Here is a 19,556-nt window from a genome sequence, read left to right as displayed (position 1 = left end):
TAAAAATTATCAAAAATAGTGTTCAGTTTTCAAAAATTAGTTCTTAATATTTTTATTATTATTTTAAAAAAAATAAAGATACTTACCGTTTCATAATTAAAACCTTTTACATTTATTTTATTTTATTTTTTCATCTACTCCCATGTCTCTTCTATTTAAATATATTTTATATTAAATAATATATGACTTAAAATATTTTATATTTAAATATATATAAAGATAAATTTTATTTCTTTATACAATTATTTAATTAATTATTCATAAATAAATAAAATTAATGATAATTAATTTTAATATTATATTGATATAATATTATATGTTCTTTTAAATTATTTAATATAAATCAATTTTATTAATTACTTATATATTTATAACCTTTCAATTATAAATCATAAGCTTGCAATTTTAGGCTCATTTTATCAAATATAATTATAACGTCTTAACTAAAAAACAAGACAGAGAAAGAACTTGAGAGATTATAAAAAATTCAATTATAAAATAAATTATTAAATGAAATGATATATATATATATATATATATATATATATATATATATACACGTATGACAAATAAAACAAAGAGCATTAATTGAAGTCCAAAAAAAATTTAATTCATTGTTTACTACAAGGAAAAAAAACCGTATATTAATGGTTGACGTTAGATAATTAACCTCTCGATATAATTTTTATTTAACAGAAATTAAATTGTTTTTACAAATATTACAAGTGTATATATTTATAATATAAAATTATGTGACGTATATTGTTAATAAAAAATCTTAAACATTTATATTAAGAAAAAATCTACTTTACTTCCCTGTATGGGTGATGTGTGGTTATTTGTTTCTTGTTGATAATGAGAAGCAAAGTGTAGTATTAATTAAAACCATTTCAACATCATTAGGACCTCTTAAAGACTACTAGAATAATATGATAACCGATATTGATCAGAATATGCATCTTTTTTATTATACTCTTCTACCAATCTCATGAGCCAAGATGTGTATCCATGAGAAAATGCTAGACATAACTATTCAAACATTATGGTACAGAACGATTAAAATTCATTTATTTCTTCTACAAAATCACATAACCATATCTTTGTGAATAGTTTACCTGTTGCTACCTTGAGTTAAATTTCCTTAAGACCTCGTCAATAACATCGGTATTGTTGTTATGCCTATCTGTTCACAATTATTTTTTGGTAATGTGATATATCGATTCAATTTGTTTCGTCAACATTGTTAATTACTGTACATAATTTAGCTAACATTACGTTTATCTTATTATGGTAGTTTTAGTAATACAAAGAAATATGTATTAGATTGTGTTTGGACTAGTATTTTAAAATTACTGACATTTATATATTTAGATAAGAAAAAATTAGTTTTAAAATATTACAGAATATTAACTAGATAATTTTTATGTCAAATATAAAAAAAAATTAAATAATTTGTTTTAAAAGAGAATTTTAAAATCTCTTTTTTATACTTAATTTTTTTTTATTTATCATTTATAACTCTCCTCATTCTATGACCTCCTACTTTAAGCATATCTCATTATTTCTTTCATATTTTTAAAATTTTTAAAATTTTATATCCAAATACTTGTACAAGTGTTTCTCTATCATGACATGTAGGCAAATCTAATTATTATTTTTCATAAAAAAATTATGTGAATTTTTTAATAAAAAATTATGTGAATTTTTTAATTTTAATTAAATTAAAATTTTATTTTAGTTTAATATTTTAATTATTAAAATAATACTCTAATTTTACCTAGAAATTAAAAAATACTTTAAGAATTGTATATAATTTTTTTATAAAACTAATTTAATTATCAGACCACCTTGAATTAAAATTAACTACAACTCTTTAAGTATTTTTAGTACTATTTTAATTAAAATTAGAATTTAATCTTAGTAGAAGAAATTATTATAATGTTTTATACTTCTATACAAAAAATGATTTGAATCGAGGGTAAAAGTGATGTGTTTGGGAATGATATTATAAAAAGTTAATATATTTGAGGGAATATATTTTATTTAAACGGCAAAGTAAAATTCTGTTAAAGTAGAAAAGCTAAAAAAATTTACATCTCTAAAAACTAATTCAGATTTAACTTTCAAAAACTAAATATTTTCCAAACAACATGAGTTACTGTAGGGAATTATTCTTTCTCCCTCTACCTTCTCTTGCTAACTAGATAGGCTAAACGATTGTTTTTTTTCTTTTTTTATAGCATTGGTTATCTCACCTCACATTTAAGAAAAGTTTTATATTACGTGGGTTTCTGGTCATTTTAATTTTAAGTACATATATTAAATTTTTTAAATTTTTTAAATATATAATTTTATTTCCTCTAATTTTTTAAATATTCAGTTTTGGTCTCTTAATTTTAATTATTCATATTTAATATTTTTAATTTTTTAAATATTTAATATGTCTTCTATTTTTACCCTATAATTAATAATAATATAATTAAAATAAGATGTTTTATTGATTTATACAAATAAATAAAGAAAAATATACAAATATTTAAATAAAAGATAAAATAAAATATAATAAAAGTCTTAATAAATGACTTAATTTAAATATTAAAAATATTAAATGTGAAGAATTAAAATTATGGAAACTACATTGTACATTAAAAAGTTAAAGAAATTAAATGTAAGCAATTAAAATAAGAGATATTAAAATTACACATTCTAAAAACTTGAGGGATCATATGTGAATAATTGAAATTGAAGAATAAAAATTATACATTAAAAAAATTTAAAAATTTTAATTAAATACGAATAATTAAAATTTAAAAAAATCAAAATCATATGCGTTAAAAGTATAGGAACTAAAAGTGCCATTAACTCAAAAGTTTTTATATTAGCGACTATGAATATATTGTAGTGTAAGTCTAAGAAATATTTAAAATACATAAAAATTGATATATATAGTCAGAGAAATAATATAAAATAATTCAATAGTTAAATTAATCAAGTTTGGATTGTATAAAAAATTATTCAATAATGTAAGTATGCAAGTTTGATCCTTGATGTGAATGGATTTGATGAATATTAAGTAATTATTTCAATTGATTGCAGTAGAATACCGTTCAACTATTAATCAAAACTCCACGGTTGCAGTGAACTTGTAGTAAAAAGTGAAAACTATATCTATCTGTTATTTTTTTACTTGTTTGGACTTGATTATTGTTAATTTTAACTAAAAATAATCTGATGTAGATTTATTTAAACGAGTTATAATTATAATCTATTGTTTATTTACTATTAATGATTGAGATATGCACACTTTAACTTTTAAAGTGTTGGCCGCACTATAGTGGGGACATGTACAAAAGAAATATACGTAAATATGAGAAAAATGATATATTAACATAAGTACACTCTTTAGCACCTTTACTTATAGATGTTATTGTAGTACTCATATATAAAAGAGTATTTTATACATTTTTAAAATAGTGGTTGGGAATCTATTAATAATTTAAAGATGAGAGAGTATTAACGTATTTTTTAATTAAATTACTAATTTTATTATCTATTCATATAAAATTATTCTACATATATTAAACTCTTTCAGTTGTTCAGGGTGCAGTAAATTTTACCTTATATTAAATATAATCTAGTTAAGATCTATCAAATTACGAGCATCTCATTCCACATGGTTTCTATAAAATTCAGCTAATAAAAAATTTAGAAGATAATATGATCGTCTAATATAACAACCATACGTGCATTAACGAGGCATAAACTATTCTTATGATCGTCTAAAATAGACATGGATTTTGGGCAATATTACTTCAATCCAAAGATAATATGTATTATTGATATGTATTTAAAAAAAAATTAAAATAACTTATACTCTTTACTAAGTTTGAAAGTATTTTTATAAAATGAAAGTATATAATTTAATTTTTATTTAATAAATGGTTGATTTTTTATTTCTATATATTTTCTCTTATAAATTGTTTTAGATAACCTTTATCCTATGTCAAAATTCTGGTCCTTAAAGAGTGTCTGTGATGAGGTAACATAGCAGTTATCGAATTAGGTAAAGAGCAACGCGTGCATGATGTGATCCAAGAGTTTTCAACATGACCAGTTGGTAGATCCGAAAGACTGAAATCGATGTGGTACCACACACTTTTTGTTTTCTCCTAAAATAGAAAACCATTTATACCTTTTTCCTCAAGTTCCATTTGAAAAGAGAAATAATGTGGTGAATAATTAATTGGGAATACTGTGAAAAGTATCTAGGAAGAATTGTGGACACTGAGGATGTTGTTTTATGTAAAATAAAAAAATCATTAAAAATAGAGACATTTTAATTTTTTACATTTTTACTGAAAATTTTGATGAGTAGAATGAGTTGGTGATTCTAGATCTTGATTTAGGGAAGAGAATCACTAGATCTTCAAGGTTTCAGCTTCTTACAGTGCCTTCCATATTTTTAAGGGAGCTTTTAATAGAGAAATTGTTTTAAATTTTTGAGGAATTGGTATTTGAAAATATTAAAATTTTTTATGTTTATTGTACATATCTCAAAAACATTTCTTAAGAAATTTGTATATTTAGAAATATATTTTTAATTATTTTATAAAAATATCTTTATAAAAAGTATGAGAATCTAAATTTACATGGAGATAAAAATATTTAAACTAAAGTATTTGTTGTGGAATTTTAAACTTGAAAGAACATTATATATTCTCTTTAAATTGATGAATGTAATATTTTTTTATTTTTTTAAAGATTAAATGATATTTATATATTTTTAGATAAATTATTAATTTTATTGTTTATTGATATAAAATTAGCAATAGTGATAAATGTTTCACATATAAATGTTTTCTTAATTTATAAAGCACTATAGAAATTATTTTAAACTAAATACAAAATATAAATATGGTTAAAAGGTTAGCATTTGAATTTAATTTAAATACTCTCAATATAAAAAAATTTATATTGTCATCGAATCTTAAAGTGCTATAACAAGAAGAATTTTTTATTTTTGTAATAACTAATAAATATAGAATATATTCTAATTAATTGATAGTGTAAAAATATTTACACTGGTAATCTACTAAAATTAACTCTTTAACAAATATGAAGTGCATTTCATTCTCTCTTTTTTTCTTTTTCTTTTTTTTTGACTTAAAAATATAGGTCCTTATCCTGTGGCAAAGGAAATATGAAATCAATTTTATTCTAAAATATTCACTTACTCTTTTTTTAACTTCCATTAAAATACACCCCCTGTACTCGTGGCAAAGGAACATGAAGTAAATTTTATTATAGAATCCTCACTTATTATTTTTCTACTTGCATTAAAATACACCCTATAATTGTGGCAAAGGAAATATGGAGTAATATTTATTTTATCATATTATCATTTTGGACAATTTTGTAGAAACCGATCTAAATTGTTGAATCACCAAATTGGCTGGTTCTTGAATAATTCAATTAATTTTTTACTATTTCTTGTTGAGTCTAAGGGTCATTCAAATTGGTCACCACATTGAATGAACAAAGGCCTTGATCATCTTCCAATTCATTTAATCTTGCCTTAAGAACCTGAATTTGTTTCTCCCGAAAACCCATAGCAAAAGTGTGCTTAATAACAACCTCTTAAAATACTTTAAAATCCCATTTCTCATATGCCAACAGTGAAACACACACCAATATTGTAATTTCAATGTTCAATGTGAGCATATTGGTCAAGCAACAAGCATGTTTTTAAAAATCTCTTTCTTTCCTTGGCTTTATTATTCTTTTTTCTAAGATGTTTGCTTCTTTCTTGCCACCTATAGTCACCTACAAAACAAAGCAAAAGATTAAACATAAATAAAACAAAACTGAACTCAAGTTACGTGGCCTTAAACACCAAATACCGACTTAATGGAAATGGTGAAAAAAAAAAGTGTACTACAGCTAAAAACGATATTTAATAATAAGTCCATGCTACTAAAGATGGTAGTTTGAAATTCACTATATGTTTGGTTGCTATTAAAAAGGGTACTGTAACTAAAGATAGCTTTTTGAAAATGCTATCACTGGACTAAATAAAGATAATATATAGTTTCAAACCCCTTTCTTTTTCTTGCCAATAATGAAAGCACTATATTTGTTAAGAAAAATGTAGTGATTTAAAAAACACACTTTTTTCCAACCAAAGATTGGTTTCATTGAGGAATCACAATCTTTTGGTTAGATTTATTATGATTACGCAAGGTTAATTCCATATTTTTAAGGTTCTAATCCACGATTTTAAACCCTTCTCTGCCAAATGCATCAATATTGAAGTTCTTACACCTTGCAATTTGGTGCTCCTTATTCTCTAATCAAACCTTTTTGAACACAAAAGGAAGACCATTTCAATATATATATTAAAGGACAATTACTAGTAAATTTTTTTTTTTACATTACAACATACTTTTATATCGATTAATAATTAATTAATTTAATAAAAAGTAATGTAGCATTTTTAAAGATAAAAAAACTTGTTAATATTGGTTGTCAAAATAACTAACGTAAAAAGACTTTCTATGTCTATTGTTAACATTAATTATTTTTTAAACTGATGTAAAAAAATACATAAAAAAATAAAAAATGAAAAAAATATTAAAATTTTAGGAAAAATAAAAATTTGTCTAAACTCTTTAAATTAAATTAATCTAAAAAGTTATATAAAATATAAATATAATTTATATAAATTAAAATCATGTAATAAAAAGTTATACAACTTTAAAATTTAAGACAATAAAGGTGAATATTGTATAAATTTTTATCTCAATTGTTAATTAATTGATGTAAAAAATACGTTTTACATCATTTATTTTAAAAAACAATGTAAAGTTTATATATTAGTTTTTTTTTTAAATTGATGTAAAAAATAGTACTTTCTATATTGGTTATTTATGAAAATAGTGTAAAAAATATTTTTTACACCAGTTCTAAAAATAATCAATATAAAAAATAAATATATTTTAAATTGGTTATTTTTGGAATCAATGATTAAAAATGAAATATTTTAAAGGTACACATAAGTAAAATAACATAAATTAAAAACAATAAAAATAAACTTTAACTTATTTTCTCAGGCTTTAGTTAAGATTTTTGGTTACGTTGTTAACAAACATAAACTCTTATCAAGTATATTAATAATTTTATTTTATTTCATTATGTATTTTTTTTTATCATTGGTACACAATATTGATAAACATTGTATATTTTTTTATTTACAGACTCAATAAAAATTGACAGCGAACATAGTATATTGATGAACACTACATATTTTTCATTAATAATGCAATGAAGATTAAATTTTAAATAAATATTGAGGATAAACATTGACAATGAACATCAACATTATTGATAATATTAACAAACATTAACACTATTAAAAAATTGTTTGCTATTAATAAACAAGAACACTTTGTAAATCTATTATTCATAATCAATGCAAAAAGTCCTAACTTTCTATATCAGTTACATTTGTGCAAAAAATCAAATTATTTTTAACCACATTAAAAACTTTTTTTTTGTACTAGTGAATACGTTGCATTTCAGCCACTAAAGCAAGATATAAAAAACATGTTTAATGGAGATCATTTGAGCTTATGATTGCATAACAAGACAATTCTAATTGTAGTAAAACTCTTATGCTATGTTCAGATGTCATTTTTACGAGGAAAGAGAGAGATTAGTAGGATTTAACTTTTATTTAAAAGTTACTTAATAAAACGAAAGAGGGTTAAGAAATTTTCTAAACTTTTCAAAACTCTTCGATCATTAGTTTTTTTATCTCTCACACTTTCGTACTCTTTTATAACAGGATTCTTTTTTTTTTAAATATATTAGTTTTTAAAGTGAGAATTTATTTAAATATATTATAAAAATAAAAATATCAATTATTTTTTTAAATTTTTTTAATAAAAAATAATAATATTATTTACGTAATTAAACCTCGTTATTTTCTCAGTATTAAATATTCAAATAAAAAAGATGTTTAAACTTTTTTCTCCTGTGTTATTCTTCTTTTCTCTTTAAATCTTTTTCTTTCTTTCTTTTCTTCTCCAAACATCCAAACAAATAAAGGTAATAATAATGAATATTAAGAGTATGTGAGAGGAGGCATTATTATTAACAAAGAGTTATAAGGATTTAGTATAATTCAAATCACATTCGTTGGAAAACATGAAAGGTTTCAGTGGTGGTAGCTAAAGGGTTGAAGCAACATGCATGGTGATGGTGAGTATATATGCAAATTACAAAGTTTAAAAGGAACAAAAATGATTTTTTTAAGTTTAGAATTCAAATTTCAAAAAATGATAAAGAAAAATTTGAAGCAAAACAATAAGACATTATAATAGTGCTTTTTTTTTTTCTAATATAATAGTGATTCTTTAAAGAATCGATTTTAAAAAGTAGCTATTTTAATTTATTAAAGAATCGCTAGCTTATTTAACCATACTCGTAATTTTTTGTAACAATTCTTTAAATCACACTTTTTAATAGCACTTTAGCAAAGGACCATTACTTTTTTGGGGTATTACCAAAGTTTTTTTTTAGATTATGGCACATGAAAGAAGCTAAATGTTAAGTTAAATTTAAATGTTTTATGAATCATTTGGCCTAAAGTATCAATCATAATGCAAAGTTATCACTGCCTTTAACACAACCAAATCATGATACACAGCAACTAAAAATTAAAGATTTATTAATTTACTAGGGTCTGTATCAATTTTATTTAATTAAAAAATGATAATCATAAAAAACTTAGAGTACAAAATAAAACCAAATTCAACGGTATTAAAGTATACACAAACAAGGATAAAAAAAATAAATTTTAGGTTAAATAATGTATTTATTCTCTATAATTAATACTTATTTATAATTTAGTTTATATATTTAAAAAAGTTACATTTTAATTTTCTTAATAATTTTTTGTTGCCTTTTATCCCTATCAATTATGTTTTATTTCTTGTCATTGTAATGTCGTTAACAACAAAATATTCATACAAAAATTAAAATATAAGTTTTTTTAAAATATAAAAATTAATTTTTAAACATTTTAAATATAAAAATAAATATATATTTTAATCAATCATAATTTTAAAAAAATAAAAAATGCTAAATTTCACTAAAAAATTTGTATTATAATTTAATTTAATTTAATTTTTATAACATTTATTCTTGAATAAATAAATTTTTACTTAATTTTATATTTTCATCTTTTCTTCTAATTTTTTATAAATGAATAAAATATCAATTGTAGTATTTTCATTACAATTTCTTAATATATAGCTATCTAAATTTATATATAATTTTTTATATGATAAATAAATTTTTAAGTTTTCTACCATGATAGAAATAAGTAATTTTATTATATCTACTCAAAATCTTATTACTTTATTTATAGTACTTTTTCTATTGATCAGATATTTTATTCATATAATGAAAAAATTTAGGAATATCTATTCACTTTTTCAACCGTAATAAAATGTTTTTATTATATGTAAATTATTTTTAATATTTTATTAATTATTATTATAATTTTTTTATTGATTGATATATTTACTAAATTGATAAGTTATATATTAATAAATATGTATGATTTTCAACTATAAATAGTTATTTTTGACTTAAATATATAAGTTTTTATCTCTATAAAATTCATAATTTTTTTATTTGGTACCTTATTTTTAATTTTTTTTTTAAAAAGTATACGAAAAATAGTTTTATTTTTAGTTAAAATATATATTTAATCTTTATAATTAACATTCGTTTTAATTCTTATACTTAAAAAAAAAACTTATATTTTAGTTTATACATGAATTTTTTATTATATTTTTGTCTTTGTCATTATAACACTTAAATGACAAGAATAAAAATGTAATGAAACAAAACTAACTTTTTAAAATATAAAAATTAATTCATAAATAAGTGGAAACTAAATTTATAATTTAACCTAAGTTTTATATATAAACAATGATGAAAAAATAAATTTTTTTCATGCCCTTAATTCATTCATTATATATTAGAAAAAAATCATAAACATTAGTTCTAGAAGTAAATTAGACGGACTCTTAATACAAATAGGTGGAATACTTATATTGTAGGCAAACTCATTAAATTTTTTAGGTTTCAACTCATTTAAAGAGATGTGCTCTTGAAGGCTAGGATACCTGTCAAAATTAGGTGCCACCACTACAAGATAAAAATTTCATGATAATTGGATTTAATCTCGTCAAGTCAAGCGGATAAATGGCCTCCGCCTAAGAATTTATAAGTTTCCATTATTATTTATATGTATTCATTAATTATCTTTCTCATGAGTGCTTAGTCGTACAGGAGAAACTAGATAACTTTCCTTTTTCTAGACTTAAGCTTTATTTTCATATGATCTAAGGCTTGTTCTGTACACGATTGAGTACTTCTGGTATTCTTGTTAATGGCATTTTAACTTATGAAAATATCAAAATCTATTGATGCTTACCATGCTTCTAAAATTGTAGATTTATTGTATGCGCATTTTGGTAGGCAATACTTTGTTTTTTACCATGAAAAATTGTTGCACACTTTTATAACATGTTAATATTAGAAGCTAGTTTCATTTTGTTGGCGCTCAATTATTGGGTATATATAAACTTTATAATCAGGTTAATATTAAAAGTTAGTTTAACACTTTTTATTATTTTGTAAAAAGATTATTTTACTATAGTAAAAAAAAAAAAACTTTTTTTTACCGTCACTAACAATGTTATCTTCTCCGCAGAACTCCTAAATTATATTAGAAAACCATCAAAATTATATCTCGTAATTAACTTATATACATTCGTGAAGCTGGAACTACACTTCATCTCCACGTATACCGTCGTGAACTTGACAATGGTTCCAAAATAGGTTGGTGTTCTTTTTATGCTCATTAAATTAAGAAAACGTCTGAAGTGGAGGGGAAAAAACAAAGAAAACCAAGCACCTGATAGTTGAAGTGCTTATAATGCCCTAGAATTATTAGGTAAGCATGTTGCAGTTTAATGTCGTATTCACTCTAAGATACCAAAAATATATATTAATCTTAACTTCTACAATCCGGTTAAATATTTTAAAATATAAAAAAGTTTATTAAAGTATATTTATTACAGTAAAATTATAAAAAATTTAATAAAAATTTTTTCACTAAATGTTATCGAGAGTAGTCGACGAAGAAAATCTGTCAGAAGTTGCGTGGTGTCCTAAAAAATAAGCACATGAGGTAATGTGGCTACGGTACGTGCAATACGTCATGGATGAGATGCCTTGATGAAATTTGTTTCCTTTTCCTCCCAAGCACACGAGTTCATCGTGCCCTTATTTTAACTTAACTCCTTCCTTTCTGCTTTCATTCACTTTTTGCTGCAGAATTTGCCTACCACTCACTCGACAAAGCAAGAAAAAACACACTGTAAGAATAGGAAATTTACTCCAAGTACACACCCTTTCATAAACAACTTTGGACCATAAATATGTCGACACACATTTGATATTTTCATTTTATCAACTTTTTTAACATGTATAATATAATAAACAACTAATAAATAATAAATTATTTTAAAAAACTATGACATTTAATAATATTAATATGTTAAATTTTGTAATTTTTAATCAAAATTTATTATATATAATTTCTTAATATGTACAATGATAAATAAGTTAAAAAATTGAGTAATTAGTTTCTCAAAATATCACTAATTTTAATTTTGATTTAACAAAAAATTTATTCAATTTTAGTCTCTATATTTAATAAAAGTATGATATTTTAATTCATCTACAAAGACTAAAATCATGTATTTTTTTATTAAAAAAATTGGATATTAAAATTAAATAAATTTTTTATAGACTAAAACAAAAAATAATAATATTTTTAGAAGTTAATTATTTAATTAAATCTTCCTCTTATCTTTAGTTTCATTTCTTTTAACATCACATATTATCTATCTAACTATATTTCATAAATATTCAAATAATATCAAAATTTGTTTGATATCTTTTATTCTTTTTATTTATCTTTTTTAATCACTTATCACAATTTTTTTTTGCCTTTTACGCGTAGAGACTTTTATAAATATCTATAAAATATATTTTATATCCATCACACTTATTATTTCTTTTCTTCCATTTTTATATTATTTTTTAATATATATAAAATTACATATGATAAAATTTTAAATAATAATATTATTTATTGAAAATATTAATATTAATATATTTTTATATATAAATTTATATAATTTTGGACAATTTTAAAATATCATTCTTGTGTCCTCATAGGATGTACTAAATATTTGCCTTCACAAATAGGTCCAGTGTGTATGTGTTTTTGCAATGATCGTAAAGGACATCAAATTTCACATTATGCATAATAACTTATGGATATCAAGCTCACATAAGTCCAGTTTTGCTAAGCTTTTGAAGTAGTACTTATTTAAAAAAATTAATGTAAAAAATAAATAATTTTTATGATTAAAAATAGTATACTATTTAAATTTTAGAAAAAATTAAATGGGATTTTTTAAAATAAATAAAAAATAAAGTTAATAAAAACTTATGAAAAAAAATTATTCGTTTTATTACTTTATTTTTAACTCTATAAGTATTTAATTTGTTGAAAAATTTAATAGTCAACAATATTCCCTCTCTTTATATATATATATATATATATATATATATATATAGATAGAGAGAGAGAGAGAGAGAGAGAGAGAGAGAGAGAGAGAAGAGTTATAAATATGAATTAAACAACCATACAAAATTAGTGTGGATATAAAATTTGAACAGGCATATAATTAAATAAATTTTTAAAATTTTATATAATTTATATATTCTTACGATAAAATAGATCAAAATTTAAATTTATATACATTTAAAATTTATTAATACTAGGTGTCAAATGAAAATAACTGCATCACTTGCATGTCCAAAGTAAGTATTTAGCTGATTATGGGGGAAGATTTACAAAGTAGCACCTACCTGATTAGCATCTAAACAGTAATTAAATAATAAAAAAAAACGAAATAAAATGACTATATAACAAGTATTGTATGGAATGGCAATCCTACTTGTCTCCTTCGGATTGCACATCACTCCTCTCCCTCCTTATTCAATATCCTTTTACTATACCTCACAGCTTTATCCTCAACTTTCCATCAATGGAACTCCATTCACTCCAACCCTTATTCACATCCTCTTTCGCTTCCCTAACTCTTTCCATCACCATCTTCATCATCCTCGTAGCCATCGCCTCTCGTTTCCCACGAAGGACCCTCTTCTTCTGCAGCTGCGAAACGTGCCAAGCTTACCTCACATCAAGCTGGTCCGAACACTTCCACAACCTTTGCGACTGGTACACGCACCTTCTCCGAAACTCGCCAAACAAAACCATCCACATACACGTGTTGAAAAACATCATAACCGCCAACGCCCAAAACGTTGAGTACATCCTCAAGACCAGGTTCGATAACTTTCCAAAGGGGAAAACCTTTTCCACTATCCTCGGCGATTTTCTCGGCCGAGGAATCTTCAACGTCGACGGCGATTTATGGCGCTTCCAGAGGAAAATCGCCAGCTTCGAACTCAGCAAGCTCTCCATAAGGTCCTTCGCTTTCGAAATCGTGAACTGCGAAATCCAACACCGGCTAATCCCTCTTCTGTCGTCTAACCAAAGCGGCGTCGTTTTGGACTTGCAAGACGTTTTCAGGAGATTCACTTTCGACAGCATTTGTAGATTCTCCTTCGGGTTAGACCCTATGTGTCTCGAAAAGTCGTTACCCATTTCAGATTTCGCTTTTTTTTTCGACGTGGCATCAAAATTATCCGCGGAAAGAGCCATGGCCGTGTCCCCTTACGTTTGGAAGATGAAGAGGTTGTTGAACGTAGGTAGCGAGAAACGGCTAAAAGAAGCGGTTAGAATGATTAATGTTTTAGCCGAAGAGGTTATTAAGCAAAAGCGCGAAATGGGGTTCTCTCACCACAAGGACTTGTTGTCGCGATTCATGAGCACGATCCATGATGACACTTATTTAAGAGACATTGTTATAAGCTTTTTACTAGCGGGTCGTGACACCGTGGCTTCAGCACTCACTAGCTTCTTTTGGCTAATGGGAAAACACCCAGAAGTTGAGTCAGAGATTCGGGTTGAAGCGGATCGGGTAATTGGACCAAACCAGGATCTCACAAGCTTCGAACAGCTCAAACAATTGCACTTTTTACAAGCGGCAACACACGAGAGCATGAGGTTGTTTCCACCGGTTCAATTCGATTCTAAGTTTTGTTTGGAGGATGATGTGTTGCCAGATGGGACAAAAGTGAAGACTGGAACTAGGGTTACATACCATCCCTATGCCATGGGTAGGTTGGAGGAACTATGGGGTCATGATTGTTTGGAGTTTAGGCCACAAAGGTGGTTGAAGGATGGGGTGTTCCACCCCGAAAACCCGTTTAAGTACCCAGTTTTTCAAGCAGGGTTGAGGGTGTGTATGGGGAAGGAAATGGCTTTGATGGAGTTCAAAAGTGTGGCACTGTCGTTGCTTCGGAAGTTCCACATCGAATTGATGGCACCATGTTGTGGAAACCCTCGCTTCTCTCCGGGACTCACTGCCACTTTTAGTTTTGGGCTTCCCGTCATGGTTCGTGAAAGAGGAACAACTAAACCCCTTCATCGGCCTCCTCAAAATTGATATCAAGCACGTGGACTCACCTACTAGTATATTTACATTTCGGATTTTGGTATTTATTATAAACAAAATTTTGGTGCAGTATTTTTTATGTTGTTTTTTTAATTAAAATCAAAATTAAAATTGACACATATTACTAAAATAAAATTTTAATTAAAAATAATAATAACACTGCACTTAAACTTTGTTCATTTATTATTTATTGTACACACGTAGGATGCACCTCTCTGAAACATGCATGTGTAAAAAGATTTTGCAATTTATAGAACATGATCATGATGAAATGATGATGTATGGCTCCACACATAGTAGATTAGTGCTGGGAAAAATAAAGCGACGCCATTTTTTGTGCACCATCAGATATGCAATTGACTAACGAGGAAAAGTGAGTGGGATGGGATGCGATCATCAATGGCGTACGGGGAGAAGCAGGGCCTTGTTTGGCGGTACTACTAAATTAAACCAGAATGAATGTCCTGGTGTCGGTGGATTCTCTCGATTTCTATGTTAAGGTCCACCATTAATGTTGAGCTTGCTTCCTGCAGTTGTTGGTTTTGACTGTGCACGTGGATATTGCTCAGTGGATCAAACATTAATTATATTTAGCATATAGTGCGCCACGAAAGTACTCGTGAGATGTTTGTGTTGTATGATTGTTTGTCTGATGTTATATATACAAGAAAAATTAAACCCGCAATAATCCTTATGTGCAGCTTCATGTGATCTGAATGTTTAGGGTAAAAACTAAAACTCATACTATTTGTTGAAAGTGTAAAAATTATTTTAATTAGTAATGTTATACATTTTTTATTTTGTAAAATATCTTTATTTTAAGTTTTTATGGTGTAAAATGATAATAAAATTGAATTTTAAAAATACCTTAATATATTATTTTTTTCAAAACTAAAACTCTATATTTACATATTTGATTTCTTTTTATTCTAGAAAACTAAATCCTTATTTTTATGAGAGGTCTTTTGGAAAATGGGCAAAAATTATTGAAGCTTACGGCAAGAAGGATTTACTCGATTCTACTTATGCACTGAGAATTTTTTATTGAATCGGAATTTGGAAATATCATTTTTTCATTAATGAGATAAATTGACAAGTATCGATAAAAGTACTCAATGAATATGTTATTGTATTGGACAAAATTTATGTATTTTTTTTAGATGTTGTTAATGTTGTTTATTAATTAAGTAATTATGATTAAAAAGGAGAGAAATTTTGAATATTATTCAAGGAAAAATTGAAAAAAATGGAGATAATTGAAATAAAAGAAAACTAAATAAAACAAAAAAAGAATTAATGAAATTGAAACGATTGTTGAAAAGAAAATGGTTGAGAATCCTTTGATGAGTAGTATATTTACAGGGCTTTGTATAAGTTTCAATAACAAAGTTCTAACTCTTATTACATTGTACAATTTAATATTTATAGACCAAAGACCCTAACAACGTGCAAATAACTTATTGTAATTGTGTTTATTAATTTCCTATGATCATCATTGATATTTAATTTTATAGTCTTGATTTTTCACCATTAGTGACTTCTATCTTGAGATCTTCCTTTCAAACACAATCTTACCAAAGAAAAAAAATATATACTTTTAAACTTTTTTTATAATTATTTTAAAACTTGATTTAATAACTTTGATGTCAACACATATTTTGTTGTTCGACTGTAATTATCTAATGTTAACTTTTTAGTAACAAAATATTAAAAAATAAAATAAAGTTAAGAATGTGTTTGATATTTTTTTTTTCATTTAGCTTTTAACTTATGTTACTTATTTATTATTTAACCAAAATTATTTGATAAACAAATTTATTTCATTAGTTTATCACATCTTTTTTACGTTACTTGCATTTGAGTATATAGCTTATAATTTATTACACTTTACCAATTTTTAGCGAACAACTTTCAATTAAAAAATGATCGTTTAACTTTAGACTAGTTTATTTTGTTAATCACTTCGTCCTTGTATATATCATGTGAATATTAAACTAATTGCGGCAATACTTACAAAATTGTATATTAGATTCTGATCAACATTATATTCAATTATTATTATTATTATTATTATTATTATTATTGCAGCAAAGTCTTTATGATCTGATATACGCTCATCGTAGGAATTTTATTTTATATTACTATAAATTTAAGGGATAACACCTTTTTAATCTTAAATAGCAAGGAAGGAGAACCGTTGGAGTGATTAAATCCAAGTACAAGACCTTCTAATAGTATTATATTTGATTCTTATCTTCTTATCTCGCTCTATTGTGCATACTTAAAATAGATTTTTTAATCTCTCTAATTTTATAAATTAAAGAAAATAAAGGATGAGATGACTTGGACATTTAGAACAAGACTAATTGCGTCTTTATAGTCGCATTCAATCTAAATGGTCTTCACCTTATTTTTAGTCACCAACTGAATCCCGTGGTAGATACCCCAAAGTTTAACAATAGTAGGAGAGCAAGGTTCCAAGCTGGTGTGAAAACCAAAAATGAAATTGCCACAATTATCTCGAATAAGGCTACCACTGGCACTAGCCTTGTTAACTATAGAAAGTGCTCCATCAACATTTAATTTCAACTAGTTCATAGGAGGAGGAATCCATTTGATCTTTCTATGATCAACAACAATTTTGGCTATATATTTTGTATTGTCTTGGCAATAAGAGAAAAATTTAGAGTTATAGAGAACCTTTTGAACTAAACTATTAGGAGGGACAAATGAGTTCTGAAATATAAATTCATTCCTTCCCTTCCAAAGGTTCTAGATAATAATACCAAAAAACATATTCCAATTATGGAAGTTGTTAACAATAATACAAGACAAGTTTGACAACATCCAAGCATCCAAACCCTTAGAGAGAAATTGAGCCCATTGGTTTGGAACAATGAAATGATTTCAGACCTATTTGGCATATAAACAATCCCTCAAAACATGCATAATAGTTTTAGGGCCTTTCCCACATCTAGTACAGGTAGGAGAATCAGTCATGCTACATTTAACTCACTCATTATTTGTGACTAATTTCTCATGAACTATTTTTCAAAGGAGGAAAGCGACTTTAGGTGGGCCTTTCTAGGTCCAAACAGTTATAAATAATACATGACTACTATTATTTTGGTGAACAAACTTATGAAGTAACTGATAAGCTGATTTAATTAAAAAAAAAATACCATTATGAGTTACATTCTAATATATTGCATCAAACCAACTAAATTTATTAGGGAGTTAATCTGGGCTATAAGATGGGAGATCTAATCAAGAAGAACAAATGATATTCTCTCCCAATTTCACTCTTCTTTTTCATCAAATAAAGCTACAAGGGAGTCCAAATCCAACTCAAAAGTAAGGACTAAAGCATGATTAGATAATTTATTAAGACTAGAGATTCAACTGTCTAACCAAAACTTTGTTGCCATGCCATCTTTGACAAACCATCCTAAACCCTTAGTAAACAGAGACCACATAGACATGAGATTTTTCCAAAGGTAGGAAGCTTTCTAAAATTTTCTAGATCCCACGTTATTATCTATCACAAATTTATATTTGTACTAAAGACTTGAGTCTACAAATAAAAAGGATTATTTACTAACCTCTAGCAAAGCTTCATTAGATAGGCTTTATTAAGCATATAAAGGTCTTTAAATCCTAAGCTCCTCTTAAATTTTGGTTTATAAATATTATGCCAGCTAATGAGATGATATTTCCTACCTTCGAGAGATCTACAAATGAATTTCCTACAAATACTATTGATCTCATTACAAATAGATGAAGGAAGTATGAGAGATTGCATAATACAATCTAAAATACTTAGAAGATAAGATTGAGTTAGAGTAATCCTACTAGCTAAAAATACAGATTTTATTTTCCTTAAAGATAGCTTCTTCTTTATTTTGTCTAAATAGATGAACGAAGTAGGAAAGATTACATAATATAAGATGAAATACTTAAAAGATAAGATTAAGTTAGAGTAATCCTAGTAGCTAAAAATACAGATTTTATTTTTCTTAAAGATAGTTTCTTCCTGATTTTGTCTAACAAAAAAGAAAATTAATGTCTTGAAAGTTTGCTATGCAAGATGGAAATACTAAAATATTTGACAAAAGTGAAAATAAAAATAACATAATATTTTTAAAATTTTAAAAAATAAAATATCGAGATTTATTATTTAAAAATCAAAAGTATGGTTGTTTAAATTAATAGATAATATAACGTATGTTGTGCATTATGATATTATATTTGAAGGGATACAAGTAGATAAGAAAGTGTATAGATGAAAATAATTTGTTTTAACGTGGAAAGAGAGGAAGTTGTCCAGCAGAAAATAATAAACTTGATTTCTTCCATGGAGATTTATTAAAAAGGCAAATATTAATGAGTACATTAAAAGTCTTGGTAAGAAATTATTAAAAAATCAATATACTTTTATTTTAATATGTTTTTAATGAAATTTTTAATTAGTTATTTATTTAATATTTTTTTACTACCTTCTATTCCTCATTATTGTTATTATTATTTATCAATGCCGTTTAAATAAACTTATGTTTTTATTGAAAATAAATTAGGAATTAGAAACGATAAAAGGGAGTTGATAACATGCCCCGGCTTTGGCATGAATTATTTGCCGTGTTGTCACTAACGCCGTCATTTGCCCAATGCGATAATATTTTATTATTTTTATTTTTAAGGTTTAACCAAATTTTTTAATCTAAAAAATTCACAATTCACAATCTTAAAGATTCAGTTACTTTAATTTTTGTACTTGCTAAATCCTAAATAAGTGACTTGGTTTAGGGTTCGAACCCTGAATGC

The 19,556-nt window shown here is 25.2% G+C and overlaps 1 protein-coding gene across 1 annotated transcript; it reads left to right on the top strand.

Moving 5' to 3' along the window:
- Nucleotides 1–13,128: 13,128 nt before the first annotated feature.
- LOC113872817 (cytochrome P450 94C1-like) lies at nt 13,129–15,156 on the top strand. The gene is made up of 2 exons (XM_027510648.1): nt 13,129–14,675; nt 15,084–15,156. Exons 1-2 carry the CDS (start codon nt 13,200–13,202, stop codon nt 15,093–15,095), a joined length of 1,488 nt encoding a protein of 495 aa, XP_027366449.1. The 5' UTR covers nt 13,129–13,199; the 3' UTR covers nt 15,096–15,156.
- Nucleotides 15,157–19,556: the final 4,400 nt, after the last annotated feature.

The sequence above is a fragment of the Abrus precatorius genome, unplaced genomic scaffold (genome assembly GCF_003935025.1).
Source record: "Abrus precatorius isolate BTA unplaced genomic scaffold, Abrus_2018 Scaffold7, whole genome shotgun sequence".
NCBI classification, from domain to species: Eukaryota; Viridiplantae; Streptophyta; class Magnoliopsida; order Fabales; family Fabaceae; genus Abrus; species Abrus precatorius.
This window is presented reverse-complemented; position numbering and strand designations above follow the sequence as displayed.

Excerpts from the sequence above, each read along its gene's own strand:
- LOC113872817 (XM_027510648.1), top strand. The coding sequence starts at position 13,200 with ATGGAACTCCATTCACTCCAACCCTTATTCACATCCTCTTTCGCTTCC.